Below are 18,126 nucleotides of genomic sequence, written 5' to 3' on the forward strand. Positions count from 1 at the left end.
GTAAAGCTCCCTCTACACTGTCCCCCATCAAACACTCCCAGGACAGGTACAGCACGGGGTTAGATACAGAGTAAAGCTCCCTCTACACTGTCCCCCATCAAACACTCCCAGGACAGGTACAGCACGGGGTTAGATACAGAGTAAAGCTCCCTCTACACTATGCCCCATCAAACACTCCCAGGACAGGTACAGCACGGGGTTAGAGACAGAGTAAAGCTCCCTCTACACTGTCCCCCCATCAAACACTCCCAGGACAGGTACAGCACGGGGTTAGATACAGAGTAAAGCTCCCTCAACACTGTCCCCCCATCAAACATAAGATGATGAATGGGATGGACAGGATAGAGGTGGAGAGACTCTTCCCGCTCAAAAAAGACAGTAGGACTCGGGGGCACAGCCTCAAGATAAAGGGGAGGCGGTTTAGAACGGAGTTGAGGAGGAACTTCTTCACTCAAAGGGTGGTGAATCTCTGGAATTCTCTGCCCGTTGAAGTGGTGGAGGCTGCCTCGCTAAATATTTTTAAGAAGCGGGTTGATGGGTTCTTGATAAGAGAGGGGATTAAGGGTAATGGGGAGAGGGCGGGAAAGTGGAACTGAGTCACGACAGATCAGCCATGATCTTATTGAATGGCGGGGCAGGCTCGAAGGGCTAGATGGCTTACTCCTGCTCCTATTTCTTATGTTCTTATGACAGGAACAGCACGGGATTAGATACAGAGTAAAGGTCCATCTACACTGTACCCCCACCAAACACTCCCAGGACAGGTACAGCACGGGGTTAGATACAGAGTAAAGCTCCCTCTACACTGTCCCCCCATCAAACACTCCCAGGACAGGTACAGCACGGGGTTAGATACAGAGTAAAGCTCCCTCTCCACTGTCCGCCCCATCAAACACTCCCAGGACAGGTACAGCATGGGGTTAGATACAGAGTAAAGCTCCCTCTACACTGTCCCCCCATCAAACACTCCCAGGACAGGTACAGCATGGGGTTAGATACAGAGTAAAGCTCCCTCTCCACTGTCCGCCCCATCAAACACTCCGAGGAGAAGTCGCGGACGGTATTAGATACAGACTGAAGCTCCATTAACATTCTCACCCTCTATCTCTCTCGAACATTCAAAGCTCTATCTCACTTCATACAGAATGTCAAGTACCTTCTGATGAATAAATTTTTGAAACTTATTTTGTGTTTCCTGTTTTTTGCGACCAATCATGGAATTAAATGCCTTTGAAAAGGACTGAACAGATTTCTCAATCACAGCACACAATTTCTCTCCCAAGTCTGAAATCTCGTTTTCCATTTCCTCTGCAGTTGGACCCAAACACTGACGAAAATTTTGAAGTAGGCTGTTGGAATAGACTTCAAAACGTGCTCTCATCGAACTTGTGTTCACTAATTCATTTGCATTTCCCTCCACACTTGCCACCTGTGAAAAACAGAAAGCAGGATTGAGATACAGACCAACCACGTCCTCACAGCTCACACAATTCTGACCTCCCGACACACTGTCCCCCCATCAAACACTCCCAGGACAGGTACAGCACGGGGTTAGATACAGAGTAAAGCTCCCTCTCCACTGTCCCCCATCAAACACTCCCAGGACAGGTACAGCACGGGGTTAAATACAGAGTAAAGCTCCCTCTACACTGTCCCCCCATCAAACACTCCCAGGACAGGTACAGCACGGGGTTAGATACAGAGTAAAGCTCCTTCCACACTGTCCCCAACAACCACTCCCAGGACAGGTACAGCACGGGGTTAGATGCAGAGTAAAGCTCCCTCTACACTGTCCCCCCATCAAACACTCCCAGGACAGGTCCAGCACGGGGTTACATACAGAGTAAAGCTCCCTCTACACTGTCCCCCATCAAACACTCCCAGGACAGGTACAGCTCGGGGTTAGATACAGAGTAAAGCTCCCTCTACATTGTCCCCCATCAAACACTCCCAGGACAGGTACAGCACGGGGTTAGATACAGAGTAAAGCTCCCTCGACTCCAGACCATTCACAAATTCTGAATGTTTTCTCTCAATTACCTGTTTGTTGCAGTAAGTTTGTAAATCCATCAGCTTTTCCTTCTTGACTTTTTCAATTGACATCTGGAACACCAGCTGATAAGACTTGGTGAAAGTTTGAATCTTATTTATTAAGTCTCCCTCCAACTCACTAACTGCTCCAGCACTCTCTGCTTCGCTGAATCTCAGGTGTTGTTTAAAATCATCCACCAGCTCTTCACATTTCTCATCCAGGAGAATCTGCATTGAACGTGGGCTGGTCTTGACTGTTTCCAGGATGTTCTCTGCTTCTATCTCCTAATACAGAGAGAAAAACATCTTGTTACAGAGAGTAAAGCTCCCTCGACACTGTCCCCCCATCAAACACTCCCAGGACAGGTACAGCAGGGTTTAGATACAGAGTAAAGCTCCCTCTACACTGTCCCCATCAAACACTCCCAGGACAGGGACAGCACGGGGTTAGATACAGAGTAAAGCTCCCTCTACACTGTCCTCCCATCAAACACTCCCAGGACAGGTACAGCACGGGGTTAGATACAGAGTAAAGCTCCCTCTACACTGTCCCCCATCAAACACTCCCAGGACAGGTACAGCACGGGGTTAGATACAGAGTAAAGCTCCCTCTACACTGTCCCCGCATCAAACACTCCCAGGACAGGTACAGCACGGGGTTAGATAGAGAGTAAAGCTCCCTCTACACTGTCCCCCCGCTCAAACACTCCATGGACAGTTACAGCAAGGGGTTAGATACAGAGTAAAGCCCCCTCTACACTGTCCCCCATCAAACACTCCCAGGACAGGTACAGCACCGGGTTAGATGCAGAGTAAAGCTCGCACTACACTGTCCCCATCAAACACTCCCAGGACAGGTACAGCACGGGGTTAGATACAGAATAAAGCTCCCTCTACACTGACTCCCATCAAACACTCCCAGGACAGGTACAGCACGGGGTTAGATACAGAGTAAAGCTCCCTCTACACTGACTCCCATCAAACACTCCCAGGACAGGTACAGCACGAGGTTACATACAGAGTAAAGCTCCCTCTACACTGTCTCCATCAAACACTCCCACGACAGGTACAGCACGGGGTTAGATACAGAGTAAAGCTCCCTCTACACTGTCCCCATCAAACACTCCCAGGACATGTATAGCACGGGGTTAGATACAGAGTAAAGCTCCCTCTACACTGTCCCCCCATCAAACACTCCCATGACAGGTACAGCATGGGGTTCGATACAGAGTAAAGCTCCCTCTACACTGTCCCCGCATCAAACACTCCCAGGACAGGTACAGCACGGGGTTAGATACAGAGTAAAGCTCCCTCAACGCTGTCCCCCCATCAAACACTCCCAGGACAGTTCCAGCACGGGGTTAGATACAGAGTAAAGCTCCCTCTACACTGTCCTTCCAATCAAACACTCCCAGGACAGGTACAGCACGGGGTTAGATTGAGAGTAAACTGTCTCTGGAACGTTCGGGGAAGGTTCAGCATTGCACTATTGTTGCTGCTTTGGAAGTCTAATCTCTGAGGAGCTGAACGTGAATCCTCCCACGGCAGATGGTCAAAGTTGTATCCAATATAATTCTGATATTAGGAGCGTACTGATGACCATGAAATCATTGTCGATTGTGGGATGAAACAATCTGGTTCACTGATGTCCTTTCGGGGAGGAAATCTGCCGTCCTTCCCCTGTCTGGCCAACATGAGACTCCAGAGCCTCAGTAATGTGTTTGCCTGTGACAATGCTGTTCGGGAGGGCAGGAAATGCTGGTGCAGCCAGCGATGCCCAGATACCGTGGATGGATTAAATACAATGATCAAATTCAACTGATATGGAATCTCAAGTACCTTCTGATTGCAGAAACTTTTCAACTCCTTTACTCTCTCCTGCTTTAGGCACTGAATCACTGAATTGAATGTATGAGTGAAAGACTGAACTGCATTCTCAATCTCAGCACACAATGTCTTCTCAAGACCAGAAATCTCCGGCTCCATCTCCTTCCCACTTTCACCCAGAGAATCACAAAATTCCTTCACCAGTTGTTGGCAGTGATCTTCCAAAAGTTTCTTCATCGAATCGGGAGTGTGTGCAATAGTCTTTGAGTTAATGTCCAGAGCTGCCACCTTAAAACAGAGACAACAGGGTGAAAATACACAGTAGCGCTCCCTCTACACTGTCCCCATCAAACACTCCCAGGACAGGGACAGCATGGGGTTAGATACAGAGTAAAGCTCCCTCTACACTGTCCCCATCAAACTCTCCCAGGACAGGTACAGCACGGGGTTAGATACAGAGTAAAGCTCCCTCTGCACTGTGCCCCCATCAAACAGTCCCAGGACAGGTACAGCACGGGTTTAGATACAGAGTAAAGCTCCCTCTACACTGTCCTCCATCAAACACTCCCAGGACAGGTACAGCATGGGGTGAAATACAGAGTAAAGGTCCCTCTACATTGTCTCCCCATCAAACACTCCCAGGACAGGTACAGCACGGGGTAAGATAGAGAGCAAAGCTCCCTCTTCACGATAACAACATAAGAAATAGGAGCAGGGGTAGGCCATCTAGCCCTTCGAGCCTGCGCTGCCATTCAATAAGATCATGGCTGATCTGTCGTGTCTCAGTTCCACAATCCCGCCCTCTCCCCATAACCCTTAATCCCCTCGCTTATCAAAAACCCATCAACCCGCGTCTTAAAAATATTTAGCGAGGTAGCCTCCACCACTTCAACGGGCAGAGAATTCCAGAGATTCTCCACCCTTTGAGTGAAGAAGTTCCTCCTCAACTCCGTTCTAAACTGCCCCCCCTTTTTCTTCAGGCTGTGCCCCCTAGTCCTACTACCCTTTCTGAGCGGGAAGAGTCTCTCCACCTCTATCCTATCCATCCCATTCATCATCTTATACGTCTCAATGAGATTTCCCCTCATTCTTCTAAACTCTAACGAGTACAAACCTAGTTTATTCAGCCTCTCCACATAGCTCAACCCCCTCAACTCCGGAATCAGCCAAGTAAACCTCCTCTGCACTCCCTCCAAGGCCAAAATATCCTTGCCTAAGTGCGGCGACCAAAACTGCACACAGTACTCCAGCTGCAGCCTCACCAGTGCCCTATACAGCTGCAGCAAGACCTCCCTACTTTTATATTCAATCCCCCTCGCTACGAAGGCCAGCATCCCATTCGCCTTCCTGACCACCTGCTGCACCTGCGGGCTGGGTTTTTGCGACTCATGCACAAGGACCCCGAGGTCCCTCTGCACTGTCGCCTGCTGCAGTTTCTCGCCACGTAAGTAATAATCCTTCCTACCATTATTCCAACCAAAGTGGACCACCTCGCACTTGCCAACATTAAATTCCATTTGCCAGTTCCTGGCCCATTCACCCAGCCTATCTAGATCCTTCTGTAGACTCTCCACACCCTCCGCGCAATTTGCCGTTCCACCAATCTTGGTGTCATCAGCAAATTTCGACACCATACACTCGGTTCCCTCCTCCAGATCATCTATATAAATGGTAAATAGCTGAGGCCCCAGCACCGACCCCTGGGGCACTCCACTCGTCACCAACCACCAATCCGAATAGCACCCATCGACCCCCACTCTCTGCCTCCTATTTGACAACCAATCCTCTATCCACGCTAACACCTTACCCCCAACTCCATGCCCCTTTAACTTCTGCAATAACATCTTGTGAGGTACCTTGTCAAACGCCTTTTGAAAATCAAGAGATATCACATCCACCGTCTCCTCTCTCCACCCGCAAGACACATCCTGATAGAACTCCAATAAATTTGTCAGACACGCCTTCCCCTCAAAGAAACCGTCCCCCATCAAACACTCCCAGGACAGGTACAGCACGGGGTTAGATGCAGAGTAAAGCTCCCTCTACACTGTCCCCCATCAAACACTCCCAGGACAGGTACAGCACGGGGTTAGATACAGAGTAAAGCTCCCTCTACACTGTCCCCATCAAACACTCCCAGGACAGGTACAGCACGGGGTTAGATACAGAGTAAAGCTCCCTCTACACTGTCCCCCCATCAAACACTCCCAGGACAGGTACAGCACGGGGTTAGATTGAGAGTAAACTGTCTCTGGAACGTTCGGGGAAGGTTCAGCATTGCACTATTGTTGCTGCTTTGGAAGTCTAATCTCTGAGGAGCTGAACGTGAATCCTCCCACGGCAGATGGTCAAAGTTGTATCCAATATAATTCTGATATTAGGAGCGTACTGATGACCATGAAATCATTGTCGATTGTGGGATGAAACAATCTGGTTCACTGATGTCCTTTCGGGGAGGAAATCTGCCGTCCTTCCCCTGTCTGGCCAACATGAGACTCCAGAGCCTCAGTAATGTGTTTGCCTGTGACAATGCCGTTCGGGAGGGCAGGAAATGCTGGTGCAGCCAGCGATGCCCAGATACCGTGGATGGATTAAATACAATGATCAAATTCAACTGATATGGAATCTCAAGTACCTTCTGATTGCAGAAACTTTTCAACTCCTTTACTCTCTCCTGCTTTAGGCACTGAATCACTGAATTGAATGTATGAGTGAAAGACTGAACTGCATCCTCAATCTCAGCACACAATGTCTTCTCAAGACCAGAAATCTCCGGCTCCATCTCCTTCCCACTTTCACCCAGAGAATCACAAAATTCCTTCACCAGTTGTTGGCAGTGATCTTCCAAAAGTTTCTTCATCGAATCGGGAGTGTGTGTAATAGTCTTTGAGTTAATGTCCAGAGTTGCCACCTTAAAACAGAGACAACAGGTGAAAATACAGAGTAAAGCTCCCTCTACACTGTCCCCATCAAACACTCCCAGGACAGGGACAGCACGGGCTTAGATACAAAGTAAAGCTCCCTCTACACTGTCCCCCCGTCAAACACTCCCAGGACAGGTACAGCAGGGTTTAGATACAGAGTAAAGCTCCCTCTACACTGTCCCCCCGTCAAACACTCCCAGGACAGGTACAGCAGGGTTTAGATACAGAGTAAAGCTCCCTCTACACTGTCCCCATCAAACACTCCCAGGACAGGTACAGCACAGGGTTAGATACAGAGTAAAGCTCCCTCGACACTGTCCCCCATCAAACATTCCCAGGACAGGTACAGCACAGGGTTAGATACACACTAAAGCTCCTTCTACACTGTCCCCCCCATCAAACATTCCCAGGACATGTACAGCACGGGTTTAGATACAAAGTAAGCTCCCTCTACACTGTCCCCCCATCAAACACTCCCAGGACAGGTACAGCACGGGGTTAGATACAGAGTAAAGCTCCCTCTACACTGTCCCCCCATCAAACACTCCCAGCACAGGTACAGCACAGGGTGTGATACAGAGTAAAGCTCCTTCTACACTCGACCATTCCCAAATTCTGAATGTTTTCTCTTAATTACCTGTTTGTTGCAGAAAATTTGAAAATCCTCCAGCTTTTCCTTCTTGAGTTTTTCAATTGACATCTGGAACACCAGCTGATAAGACTTGGTGAATTTGTGAATATTATTTGTTAAGTCTCCCTCCAACTCACTAACTGCTCCAGCACTCTCTGCTTCACTGAATCGCAGGTGTTGTTTAAAATCATCCACCAGCTCTTTACATTTCTCCTCCAGGAGAATCTGCATTGAACGTGGGCTGGTCTTGACTGTTTCCAGGATGTTCTCTGCTTCTATCTCCTAATTGAGAGAAAAACATATTGTTACAGAGACTTAAGTTCCCTCTGCAGTGTCCCCCATCAAACACTCCCAGGACAGGTGCAGCACGGGGTTAGATACAGAGTAAAGCTCCCTCTACACTGTCCCCATCAAACACTCCCAGGACAGGTACAGCACGGGGTTCGTTACAGAATAAAGCTCCCTCTACACTGTCCCCCATCAAACACTCCCAGGACAGGTACAGCATGGGGTTAGATACAGAGTAAAGCTCCCTCTACACTGTCCCCAACAACCACTCCCAGGACAGGTACAGCACGGGGTTAGATACAGAGTAAAGCTCCCTCTACACTGCCCCCCATCAAACACTCCCGGGACAGGTACAGCACGGGGTTAGATACAGAGTAAAGCTCCCTCTACACTGTCCCCCATCAAACACTCCCAGGACAGGTCCATCACGGGGTCAGATACAGAGTAAAGCTCCCTCAACACTATCCCCCATCAAACACTCCCAGGACAGGTACATCACAGGGTTAGATACAGAGTAAAGCTCCCTCTACACTGTTCCCCATCAAACACTCCCAGGACAGGTGCAGCACGGCATTAGATAGAGAGTAAAGCTCCCTCGACACTGTCCACATCAAACACTCCCAGGACAGGTACAGCACGGGGTTAGATACAGAGTAAAGCTCCCTCTACACTGTCCCCCATCAAACACTCCCAGGACAGGTACAGCATGGGGTTCGATACAGTGTAAAGCTCCCTCTACACTGTCCCTCATCAAACACTCCCAGGACAGGTACAGCACGGGGTTAGATACAGAGTAAAGCTCCCTCTACACTGTCCCCCCATCAAACACTCCCAGGACAGGTACAGCTCGGGGTTAGATACAGAGAGAAGCTCCTTCTACTCCAGACCATTCCCAAATGCTGAATGTTTTCTCTCAATTACCTGTGCGTTGCAGTAAGTTTGTAAATCCTCCAGCTTTTCCTTCTTGAGTTTTTCAATTGACATCTGGAACACCAGCTGATAAGACTTGGTGAAAGTTTGAATATTATTTATTAAGTCTCCCTCCAACTCACTAACTGCTCCCGCACTGTCTGCTTCGCTGAATCTCAGGTGTTGTTTAAAATCATCCACCAGCTCTTTACATTTCTCATCCAGGAGGATCTGCATTGAACGTGGGCTGGTCTTGACTGTTTCCAGAATGTTATCTGCTTCTATTTCCTAATCAAGTGACAAACACACCTTGTTACAGAAACCAAAGCTCCCTCTACACTGTCCCCCATCAAACACTCCCAGGACAGGTACAGCACGGGGTTAGATACAGAGTAAAGCTCCCTCTACACTGTCCCCCATCAAACACTCCCAGGACAGGTACAGCACGGGGTTAGATACAGAGTAAAGCTCCCTCGACACTGTCCCCCCATCAAACATTCCCAGGACAGGTACAGCACAGGGTTAGATACACACTAAAGCTCCATCTTTACTGTCCCCCATCAAACACTCCCAGGACATGTACAGCACGGGGTTAGATACAGAGTGCATGAGTCGCAAAAACCCAGCTTGCAGGTGCAGCAGGTGGTCAGGAAGGCGAATGGGATGCTGGCCTTCATAGCGAGGGGGATTGAATATAAAAGTAGGGAGGTCTTGCTGCAGCTGTATAGGGCATTGGTGAGGCCGCAGCTGGAGTACTGTGTGCAGTTTTGGGCGCCGCACCTGCGCAAAGATATTTTGGCCTTGGAGGGAGTGCAGAGGAGGTTTACTAGGCTGATACCGGAGTTGAGGGGGTTGAGCTATGAGGAGAGGCTGAATAAACTAGGCTTGTACTCGTCAGAGTTTAGAAGAATGAGGGGAGATCTCATTGAGACGTATAAGATGATGAATGGGATGGATAGGATAGATGTGGAGAGACTCTTCCCGCTCAGAAAAGACAGCAGGACTCGGGGGCACAGCCTCAAGATAAAGGGGGGGCGTTTTAGAACGGAGTTGAGGAGGAACTTCTTCACTCAAAGGGTGGTGAATCTCTGGAATTCTCTGCCCGTTGAAGTGGTGGAAGCTGCCTCGCTAAATATTTTCAAGAAGCGGGTTGATGGGTTTTTGATAAGAGAGGGGATTAAGGGTTATGGGGAGAGGGCAGGAAAGTGGAACTGAGCCACGACAGATCAGCCATGATCTTATTGAATGGCGGGGCAGGCTCGAAGGGCCAGATGGCCTACTCCTGCTCCTATTTCTTATGTTCTTATGTTATGTTCTAAAGCTCCCTCTACACTGTTCCCCCTTTAAACACTCCCAGGACAGGTACAGCACGGGGTTAGAACATAGAACATAGAACATTACAGCGCAGAACAGGCCCTTCGGCCCACAATGTTGCGCCGACCAGTTAAAAAACAATGACCCACTAACCTAAACCATTCCCTTTTCGTCCATAAACCTATCCACGGATCTCTTTAACGCCCCCAAACTAGGCGCTTTTAGAACTGCAGCAGGCAGGGCATTCCAATCCCTCACCACCCTCTGGGTAAAGAACCTACCCCTGACATCCGTCCGATAACTATCCCCCATTAATTTAAAGCCATGCCCCCTCGTGCTAGATTTCTCCATCCGAGGAAAAAGGCTATTACTATCCACCCTATCTAAACCTCTAATCATCTTATATGTTTCAATAAGATCCCCTCTTAGCCACCTTCTTTCCAGCGAAAACAACCCCAAATCCCTCAGCCTCTCCTCCATACCAGGCAACATCCTGGTAAACCTCCTCTGCACCCTCTCCAAAGCCTCCACATCCTTCCTGTAATGTGGGGACCAGAACTGCACACAGTACTCCAAGTGCGGCCGCACCAGAGTTGTGTACAGTTGCAACATAACGCTGCGACTCCTAAATTCAATCCCCCTACCAATAAACGCCAAGACACCGTATGCCTTCTTAACAACCTTATCTACTTGATTCCCAACTTTCAGGGATCTATGTACACATACACCTAGATCCCTCTGCTCATCCACACTATTCAAAGTCCTCCCGTTAGCCCTATACTCGACACATCTGTTATTCCTACCGAAGTGAATTACGTCACACTTCTCCGCATTAAACTCCATCCGCCACCTCTCGGCCCAGCTCTGCAACCTGTCTAAGTCTTCCTGCAAACTATGACACCCTTCCTCACTATCTACCACACCTCCGACTTTGGTGTCATCAACAAATTTACTAATCCACCCAACTATACCCTCATCCAGATCATTAATAAAAATTACAAACAGCAGTGGCCCCAAAACAGATCCCTGACGCACACCACTCGTAACCGAACTCCATGATGAATATTTACCATCAACCACCACCCTCTGTCTCCTATCCGCTAGCCAATTCCTGATCCAATTCCCTAGATCACCCCCAATCCCATACATCTGCATTTTCTGCAGAAGCCTACCATGGTGAACCTTATCAAACGCCTCACTAAAATCCATATACACCACGTCCACTGCCTTACCCCCATCCACCTCTTTGGATACAGAGTAAAGCTCCCTCTACACTGTCCCCCATCAAACACTCCCAGGACAGGTACAGCACAGGGTTACATACAGAGTAAAGCTCCGTCTACACTGTCCCCCATCAAACACTCCCAGGACAGGTACAGCACGGGGTTAGATACAGAGTAAAGCTCCCTCTACACTGTCCCCCATCAAACACTCCCAGTCCTGGCATGCCCCAATTGATAGAAATGATTAAATATGATACAGTATACAGCCTGAATAATCACGGCATATTTATAATCTGAAGTACCTTCTGATTGATGAAACATTTAATATCTTGCCTTTTTTCCTCCTTCAGGGACTGAATCAAGAAATTGAATTTGCTTGTGAAATGCTGAATGCTGTTCTCAACCTCATCCGATAGATCCTTCATGAGTTGAGATATCTCGTGCTCCAGTTCTTTCTCACTTTCACCCAGCGAACGTCGAAAATCGTCTGTCAGGACATTGGAATAGTTTTCCAAAAGATCCCTCATTGAGTTTGGAGTGTTTGTGATGGTCCTGGAGTTACAATGAATAAATTGCATCTAGAAAACATACAAAGCAGAGGTTAGATAGATGGATTGTCTATATCTATCCTTTCCCCATCAAACACTCCCAGGACAGGTACAGTGCAGGGTTAGATTCAGAGTAAAGCTCCCTGTACACTGTCCTCATCAAACACTCCCAGGACAGGTACGGCACAGGGTTAGATACAGACTAAAGCTCCCTCTATCCTGTCCCCATCAAACACTCCCAGGACAGGTACAGCACGGGGTTAGATACAGAGTAAAGCTCCCTCTACACTGTCCCCCATCAAACACTCCCTGAACAGGTACAGCACAGGGTTAGATACAGAGTAAATCTCCCTCTACACTGTCCCCATCAAACACTCCCAGGACAGGTACAGCACGGGGTTAGATACAGAGTAAAGCTCCCTCTACACTGTCCCCATCAAACACTCCCAGGACAGGTACAGCACGGGGTTAGATACAGAGTAAAGCTCCCTCTGCACTGTCCCCATCAAACACTCCCAGGACAGGTACAGCACGGGGTTAGATACAGAGTAAAGCTCCCTCTGCACTGTCCCCCATCAAACAGTCCCAGGACAGGTATAGCACAGGGTTTGAATGAAGCTCCCTTGACCCAGTCACATTTACAGTTCCATTCCTCATCGATCTGCTGTACCTGTTTCTCAGAGTAGCTTTGAATTTCTTCCAGCTTTCCCTTCTTCAGTTCCTCAATTGCAAATGTGAACATTGTTTGATAATTCTGACAGAAGCTCTCCAGTTCATTCTCCAACACCTTGTCCAACTCAGCAGCTTCTCTCATTTGATCCCCCTTGCTCACTCTCATATTCTTCCGAAAATCATCCATCAGCGCATTGGCTTTCTCCATCAGGACACTCTGCATGGAACGTGGACTGGTCTTCACCCTCTCCGAGACACCCTCTGTATCTCGCTTCTGGAAGACACAAAATAGTGTGAGAGACAATGTAGCTCCCTCGATACTGTCCCCATTAAACACTCCCAGAGTATAGCATGGGGTTCGATACAGAATAAAGCTCCCACTACACTGTCCCCCATCAAACACTCCCAGGACAGGGACAGCATGGAGTTCGATACAGAGTAAAGCTCCCTCTATACTGTCCCCATCAAACACTCCCAGGACAGGTACAGCACGGGGTTAAATACAGAGTAAAGCTCCCTCTCGTCTGTCCACCCATCAAACACTCCCAGGACAGGGACAGCAGGGGGTTAGATACAGAGTAAAGCTCCCTCTACACTGTCCCCATCAAACACTCCCAGGACAGGTACAGCACGGGGTTCGATACAGAGTAAAGCTCCCTCTACACTGTTCCCCCATCAAACACGCCCAGGACAGGTACAGCACGGTGTTAGATACAGAGTAAAGCTCCCTCTACACTGTCCCCATCAAACACTCCCAGGACAGGTACAGCACGGGGTTACACACAGAGTAAAGCTCCCTCTACACTGTCCCCCATCAAACGCTCCCAGGACAGGTACAGCATGGGGTTAGATACAGAGTAAAGCTCCCTCTACACTGTCCGCATCGAACACTCCCAGGACAGGTACAGCACGGGGTTAGATACAGAGTAGAGCTCTGTCAAACTGTCCATATCAAACATTTGCAGGACAGCTGGAGATCGAAGTTGAACTGAGTGCACCCTTCCCTCTGCACTGTACCTGTCAACACACAGAACCCTTGTAATTCACTCTGAGCATTGTAACATTCTACTTTGTGTCACCTATTCAGAACTTTGTTACCTGATCTTGAATGTAGTTTTTAAACTCTTGTATTTTGTCCTGTCTTAGTTTCACGTTCCATAAAGTATTGCACATCTGTGAAGAAAAAATGTTTAGTGAAATGGCATTTAGATTCACAGGGAAAATAGAGATGGCAAAGCTTTCTGTTTGGCCCTCATCAATATTCCTCACAAGAATGTCACTGTGAGGGGAAACCAAGAGTTTCTATCTGTGATAACTCCTCTGATCTGCATGGGGATCACTGATAGACCTCTCTGTCGGCCTGATTGAATAGAGCTCTCTGGAGATTGGTAGTGGATCTACCCAGTGGAGATTGTCTCCTGAGCCCTATATAAAGCAAGACCCTGAGAGGGTCTATTAACCTTCTCGTGCTGGTTGGGAGCTGTTCTGTTCACCACTGGCTTGTGGTTATTGTGCATTTTCATACAGTGCATTAAAGCATGGTTCCATCACAGCCAGCTGATGGAGTTATGCTATTGGAAATGTGATAAAAGGAACTTTTTGGTAAATCTGTTATTCAGATCCTGTTAAGCCTATGTCATTCAGCTTTGGAGCTGTACGATGTGAGTATTGAGGCCCAGCTGCAATATGATGAGACAATGAGGTGCTTCTTTTGAGCAAACAAAATAGAAGATACTCTGTAATAGCTCACTCTGTTGACTACGTGTGGGGCTGCAACATTCAGTACTATAAAAAGTCTGACGTATCTGGAGATGATGTGGAGATGCCGGCATTGGACTGGGGTAAACTCAGTAAGAAGTCTCACAACACCAGGTTAAAGTCCAGAGTTCAAGAACTTTGAGTTCGGCAAAATGGTGGGAAATCATTCTGATCTTAAACTTTCTGGGAATGCCGTGTCATCTTCAACTTGCAACTGTCCAGTTCCTGTCGTAACTGACCCTTCGACTGAGGGGAACAGCTGCTCCCTCTCCACTCTGTCCACGTCCCTCAGAATCTTGTACACCTCAATCAAGTTGTTCCTCAGTCTTCTCTGCTCCAAAGGAACCAACATAAGCCTACGCAACTTCTCTTCGTAACTTCAATGTTCCATCCCAGGCAGTGTCCTGGTGAATCTCCTCTGCAGCCCCTCCAGTGCGTTCATGTCCTTCCTACAACCAAAACTGCACACAGTGCTCCAGCTGTGGCCTCACCAGAGTTCGATACAACTCCATCATGATCTCTCTGATTCTGTAATCGATACCCTGATTGATAAAGGCGAGTGTGCCGTATGCCTTTTTCACCATCCTGTTAACCTGCCTTTCTGCCTTCAGAGATCTGTGGACAAACATGCCTAGATCCCTTTGTCCCACAGAACTTCCCAGTGTCAGACCTGTAATAGTATACTTCCTTATCAAATTACTCCTTCCAAAGTGCATCACCTCACACTTTTCATTCCATCTGCCATTTATCCACCCATTTGGCCACCTTGTCTCTATCTTCCTGCAACTGAGGACACTCAAACTCAGTGTTAACCACCCAGCCGATCTTTGTGTCATCAGCAAACTTACTGATCCTACTTCCCACATGGTAATCTATGTCATTTATATCAATGACGAACAGCAGAGGGTCCAATATGGATCGCTGTGATACGCCACTGGTCACTAAAGCAGCCCTCTGTCACCACCCTCTGCCTCCTGCCGCTTAGCCAATTAGGAATCCACCTTGTCAGACCACCCTGGATCCCATATGCATTCACCATCTTAATAAGCCTCCCATGTGGGACCTTGTCAAAGGCTTTGCTGAAATCCATGTAAACGACATCAACCGCACTACCCTCTTCTACACACCTTGTCACCTTCTCAAAAAATTCAATCAAATTTGTTAGGCATGACCTCCCACTGACAAAACCATTCTGACAATCCCTGATCAAAACCTTGCCTCTCCAAATGGAGATAGATTCTCTCCTTCAGAATCTTCTCCAGTAGTTTCCCAACACCTGACGTGAGACTCGCTGGTCTGTAGTTCCCTGGTTTATCTCTATAACTTTCTGAAATAGTGGGTCCACATTAGCTGTTCTTTTAGAACATAGAACATAGAACACTACAGCACAAACAGGCCCTTCGGCCCACAAGTTGTGCCGATCATATCCATACCTACCAGGCCATAGAACTATTTGTAACTCTCAATCCCATTAAATCCCATGTACTCATCCAGAAGTCTCTTAAAAGACCCCAGCGAGGCAACTGAGTGCAAACCAACAAGCCAACGATGAAAGGTCCTTGTACCTCCTGATGTTTATAAACCGGGTGTCACTCATCAATCTACAATAGGTTCCTACAATGTGTTTATTATAGACTGACATCCAGGAGCGAGTGAGAGAGCAGGGCTGAGGGAAAGACAGAATGAATAAAGAAATATCCTCAATTAATTCCAAGGCAGCAGTAAACAGATAAGGTTCTTCTTCTACTCTTGGTTTACTAACGATTTGCTGCCCACGGGTGGAAGGCCCTTCACTTACAGCCCTGGCCCATTACACAGAAAGATCTCAGGGAGAAGAAATGCCGAGCAGCTGGCCTCTCTCCGGGAGATGATCCGGTCACCGCACTCAGACTGTACCGGGTCACAGCGTCTGCACCCTGTCTGACCTTGCTCTGACTGCCTGCCTCTCCGGGGTTAACCCAGCTCTAACTGGGTCAATCAGTTGCCCATAAACACCCTCAGTACATCCATAACGGCCAATAAGAGGGAGGGGGGGTGGAAAGAAAGGGAATGGTCGTTGACCCATGAACCTGTAATCATGGAAACACCCAGCAGCGCTCCTCACGTTGTTGCTGGGATATGAATACAGGGCACCAGCTGAGAAAAGATAAGAGGCCTGAGGCTCGTGTCGTTTTATTAGCTTCAGACCTCCCGCTCTCAAATGCTTCATAAAATTTCTAAATTGATCGAACGGCCCTTCGTGTTTTACCACCCAGTCTGTGTGGGGTGTCGAAGACGTTGTGGTGGCTTTTATTTAATCAAAGAAAACTACAGGGTACAAGTTCACCCTCGTCGAGTGTGAGGTCCCAGATTAGTCCTCTGGCACCTCCCCACTGCAATCTCCTCCCTTGCCTGCCACAACAGCCTGGGACACATTTCATACAGACCTGGAGATTGTCCACTTTAAGCCCCGCCAATACCTTCTCACTCCCTGTGATAATTTTCTCTGAAGCCTCACAGTCTCTCTATCTGAGTTCCATAACTCCCTCCTCATTCTCACGGCTGAAGATAGATGTGAAATATTTGTTCAACACCCTACCAATGTCCTCTGCCTCTACTCATAGATTTCTCCCTTGGTCCCTAATGAGGCCTACTCTTTCCCTAGTTATCCTCTTCCCATTGTTATAAATATCATATGATTTTCCCTATTTTTACCAGCCAGAGCTTTCTCATGTCCCCTCTTTTTATCCAAATTGATTTCTTAAGCTCCATCCTGCACTTTCTGTACTCCACTAATGCCTCTGCAGACTTACTCCCGTTATACTTGTTAAAAACTTTTCTCTTTTCCTTCTCATTGTATCCTGGATGTCTCTGGGTTTATCCATGGTTCTCTGGGTTTATCACACCTTCCTGCTGGGCCTGCACACTCCCCATTTCATCTTTGAACATCCCCTACTGTTCTTCTGTTGATTTCCTCACAAGTAACTGGTTCTAGTCTACCTTGGCCAGATCCTGCCTAATTTTGTTAAAATCTACTCTCCCCCAGTCTAAAACCTTTTCCTACAACTTGTACATTTCTTTGTCCATAACAAATTTAAATTGAAGCATGTTGTGATCACTATCACCAAAATGCTCCCCCCACGAACACATCAACCATCTGCCCAGCATCATTCCTCAGAATTAGGTCCAGCCCAGCTCCTTCCCTTGTTGGATCCTCTACGTACTGAGCTCAGAAGTTTTCTTGTGTTCCCTCTGGCCTGATTGCTTTTCGATGTTGGAGTGTATCTCCTCCTAACAGACTGAGTTTCCTTCCCTGGCCACACTAGTTTAAACTCTTCCCAACAACACTAGCAAACCCACCAGCAAGGATGTTAGTCCCACTCTGGTTTAGATGTAGACAGTCCCTCTTGTATAAGTCCCACCTTCCCCAAAATGGTCCCAGTGGTCTTGGAATCTAAAACCCTCCCTCCTGCACCAACTCTTAAGCGAGGCATTCTTCTGTGCTATTCTCCTATTTCTGTACTCACTAACTCGTAGCACTGGGAGTACTCCAGATATTACAACCTGAGGGGTCTTGCTCTTTAGTCTATTGTCTAACTCCCTGAATCTTTGGTGCAAGACCTCACCCCTCTTTATACCTAGATCATTGGTGCCAACATATACCATTACTCTGCCTTATCACCACCCCCACACCCCCACCCCTTTCAGGGTGTCCTGCAGCCGTTCAGTGAGATCCAGGATACTGGCACTCGGGAGGCAAAACATCATCCTGGAGTCACTTTCACAACTACAGAAGTACCTATTTAAATTTAAAGCTTGGAAGTTTATTTATTAGTGTCACAAGTAGGCTTACATTAACATTGCAAAGAAGTGACTGTGAAAATCTCCTAGTCGCCACATTCTGGTGCCTGTTCAGGTACACGGAGGGAGAGTTTAGCATAGCCAATCTACCCTAACCCACACGTCTTCCAGATTGTGGGAGGAAACCGGAGCACCCGGAGGAAACCCACACAGACATGGGG

General features: G+C 47.9%; 1 protein-coding gene across 1 annotated transcript in view; it reads right to left on the bottom strand.

Moving 5' to 3' along the window:
* The window catches only part of LOC145338604 (uncharacterized), a gene marked incomplete at its 5' end in the record, with an annotated part of 89,153 nt that overhangs the window by 21,641 nt on the left and 49,386 nt on the right, over nt 1-18,126 (bottom strand). Inside the window, 8 exons of the mRNA XM_080182977.1 lie at nt 1,157-1,429; nt 2,041-2,316; nt 3,871-4,146; nt 6,494-6,769; nt 7,420-7,695; nt 8,623-8,898; nt 11,450-11,725; nt 12,366-12,641. Coding sequence (XP_080039103.1) covers nt 1,157-1,429; nt 2,041-2,316; nt 3,871-4,146; nt 6,494-6,769; nt 7,420-7,695; nt 8,623-8,898; nt 11,450-11,725; nt 12,366-12,641 — 2,205 coding nt within the window. The remainder of the gene's footprint in view (nt 1-1,156; nt 1,430-2,040; nt 2,317-3,870; nt 4,147-6,493; nt 6,770-7,419; nt 7,696-8,622; nt 8,899-11,449; nt 11,726-12,365; nt 12,642-18,126) is intronic.

This window comes from Carcharhinus amblyrhynchos, unplaced genomic scaffold, assembly GCF_965287045.1.
Source record: "Carcharhinus amblyrhynchos unplaced genomic scaffold, sCarAmb.v2.hapA chromosome_105, whole genome shotgun sequence".
Lineage (NCBI taxonomy): Eukaryota > Metazoa > Chordata > Chondrichthyes > Carcharhiniformes > Carcharhinidae > Carcharhinus > Carcharhinus amblyrhynchos.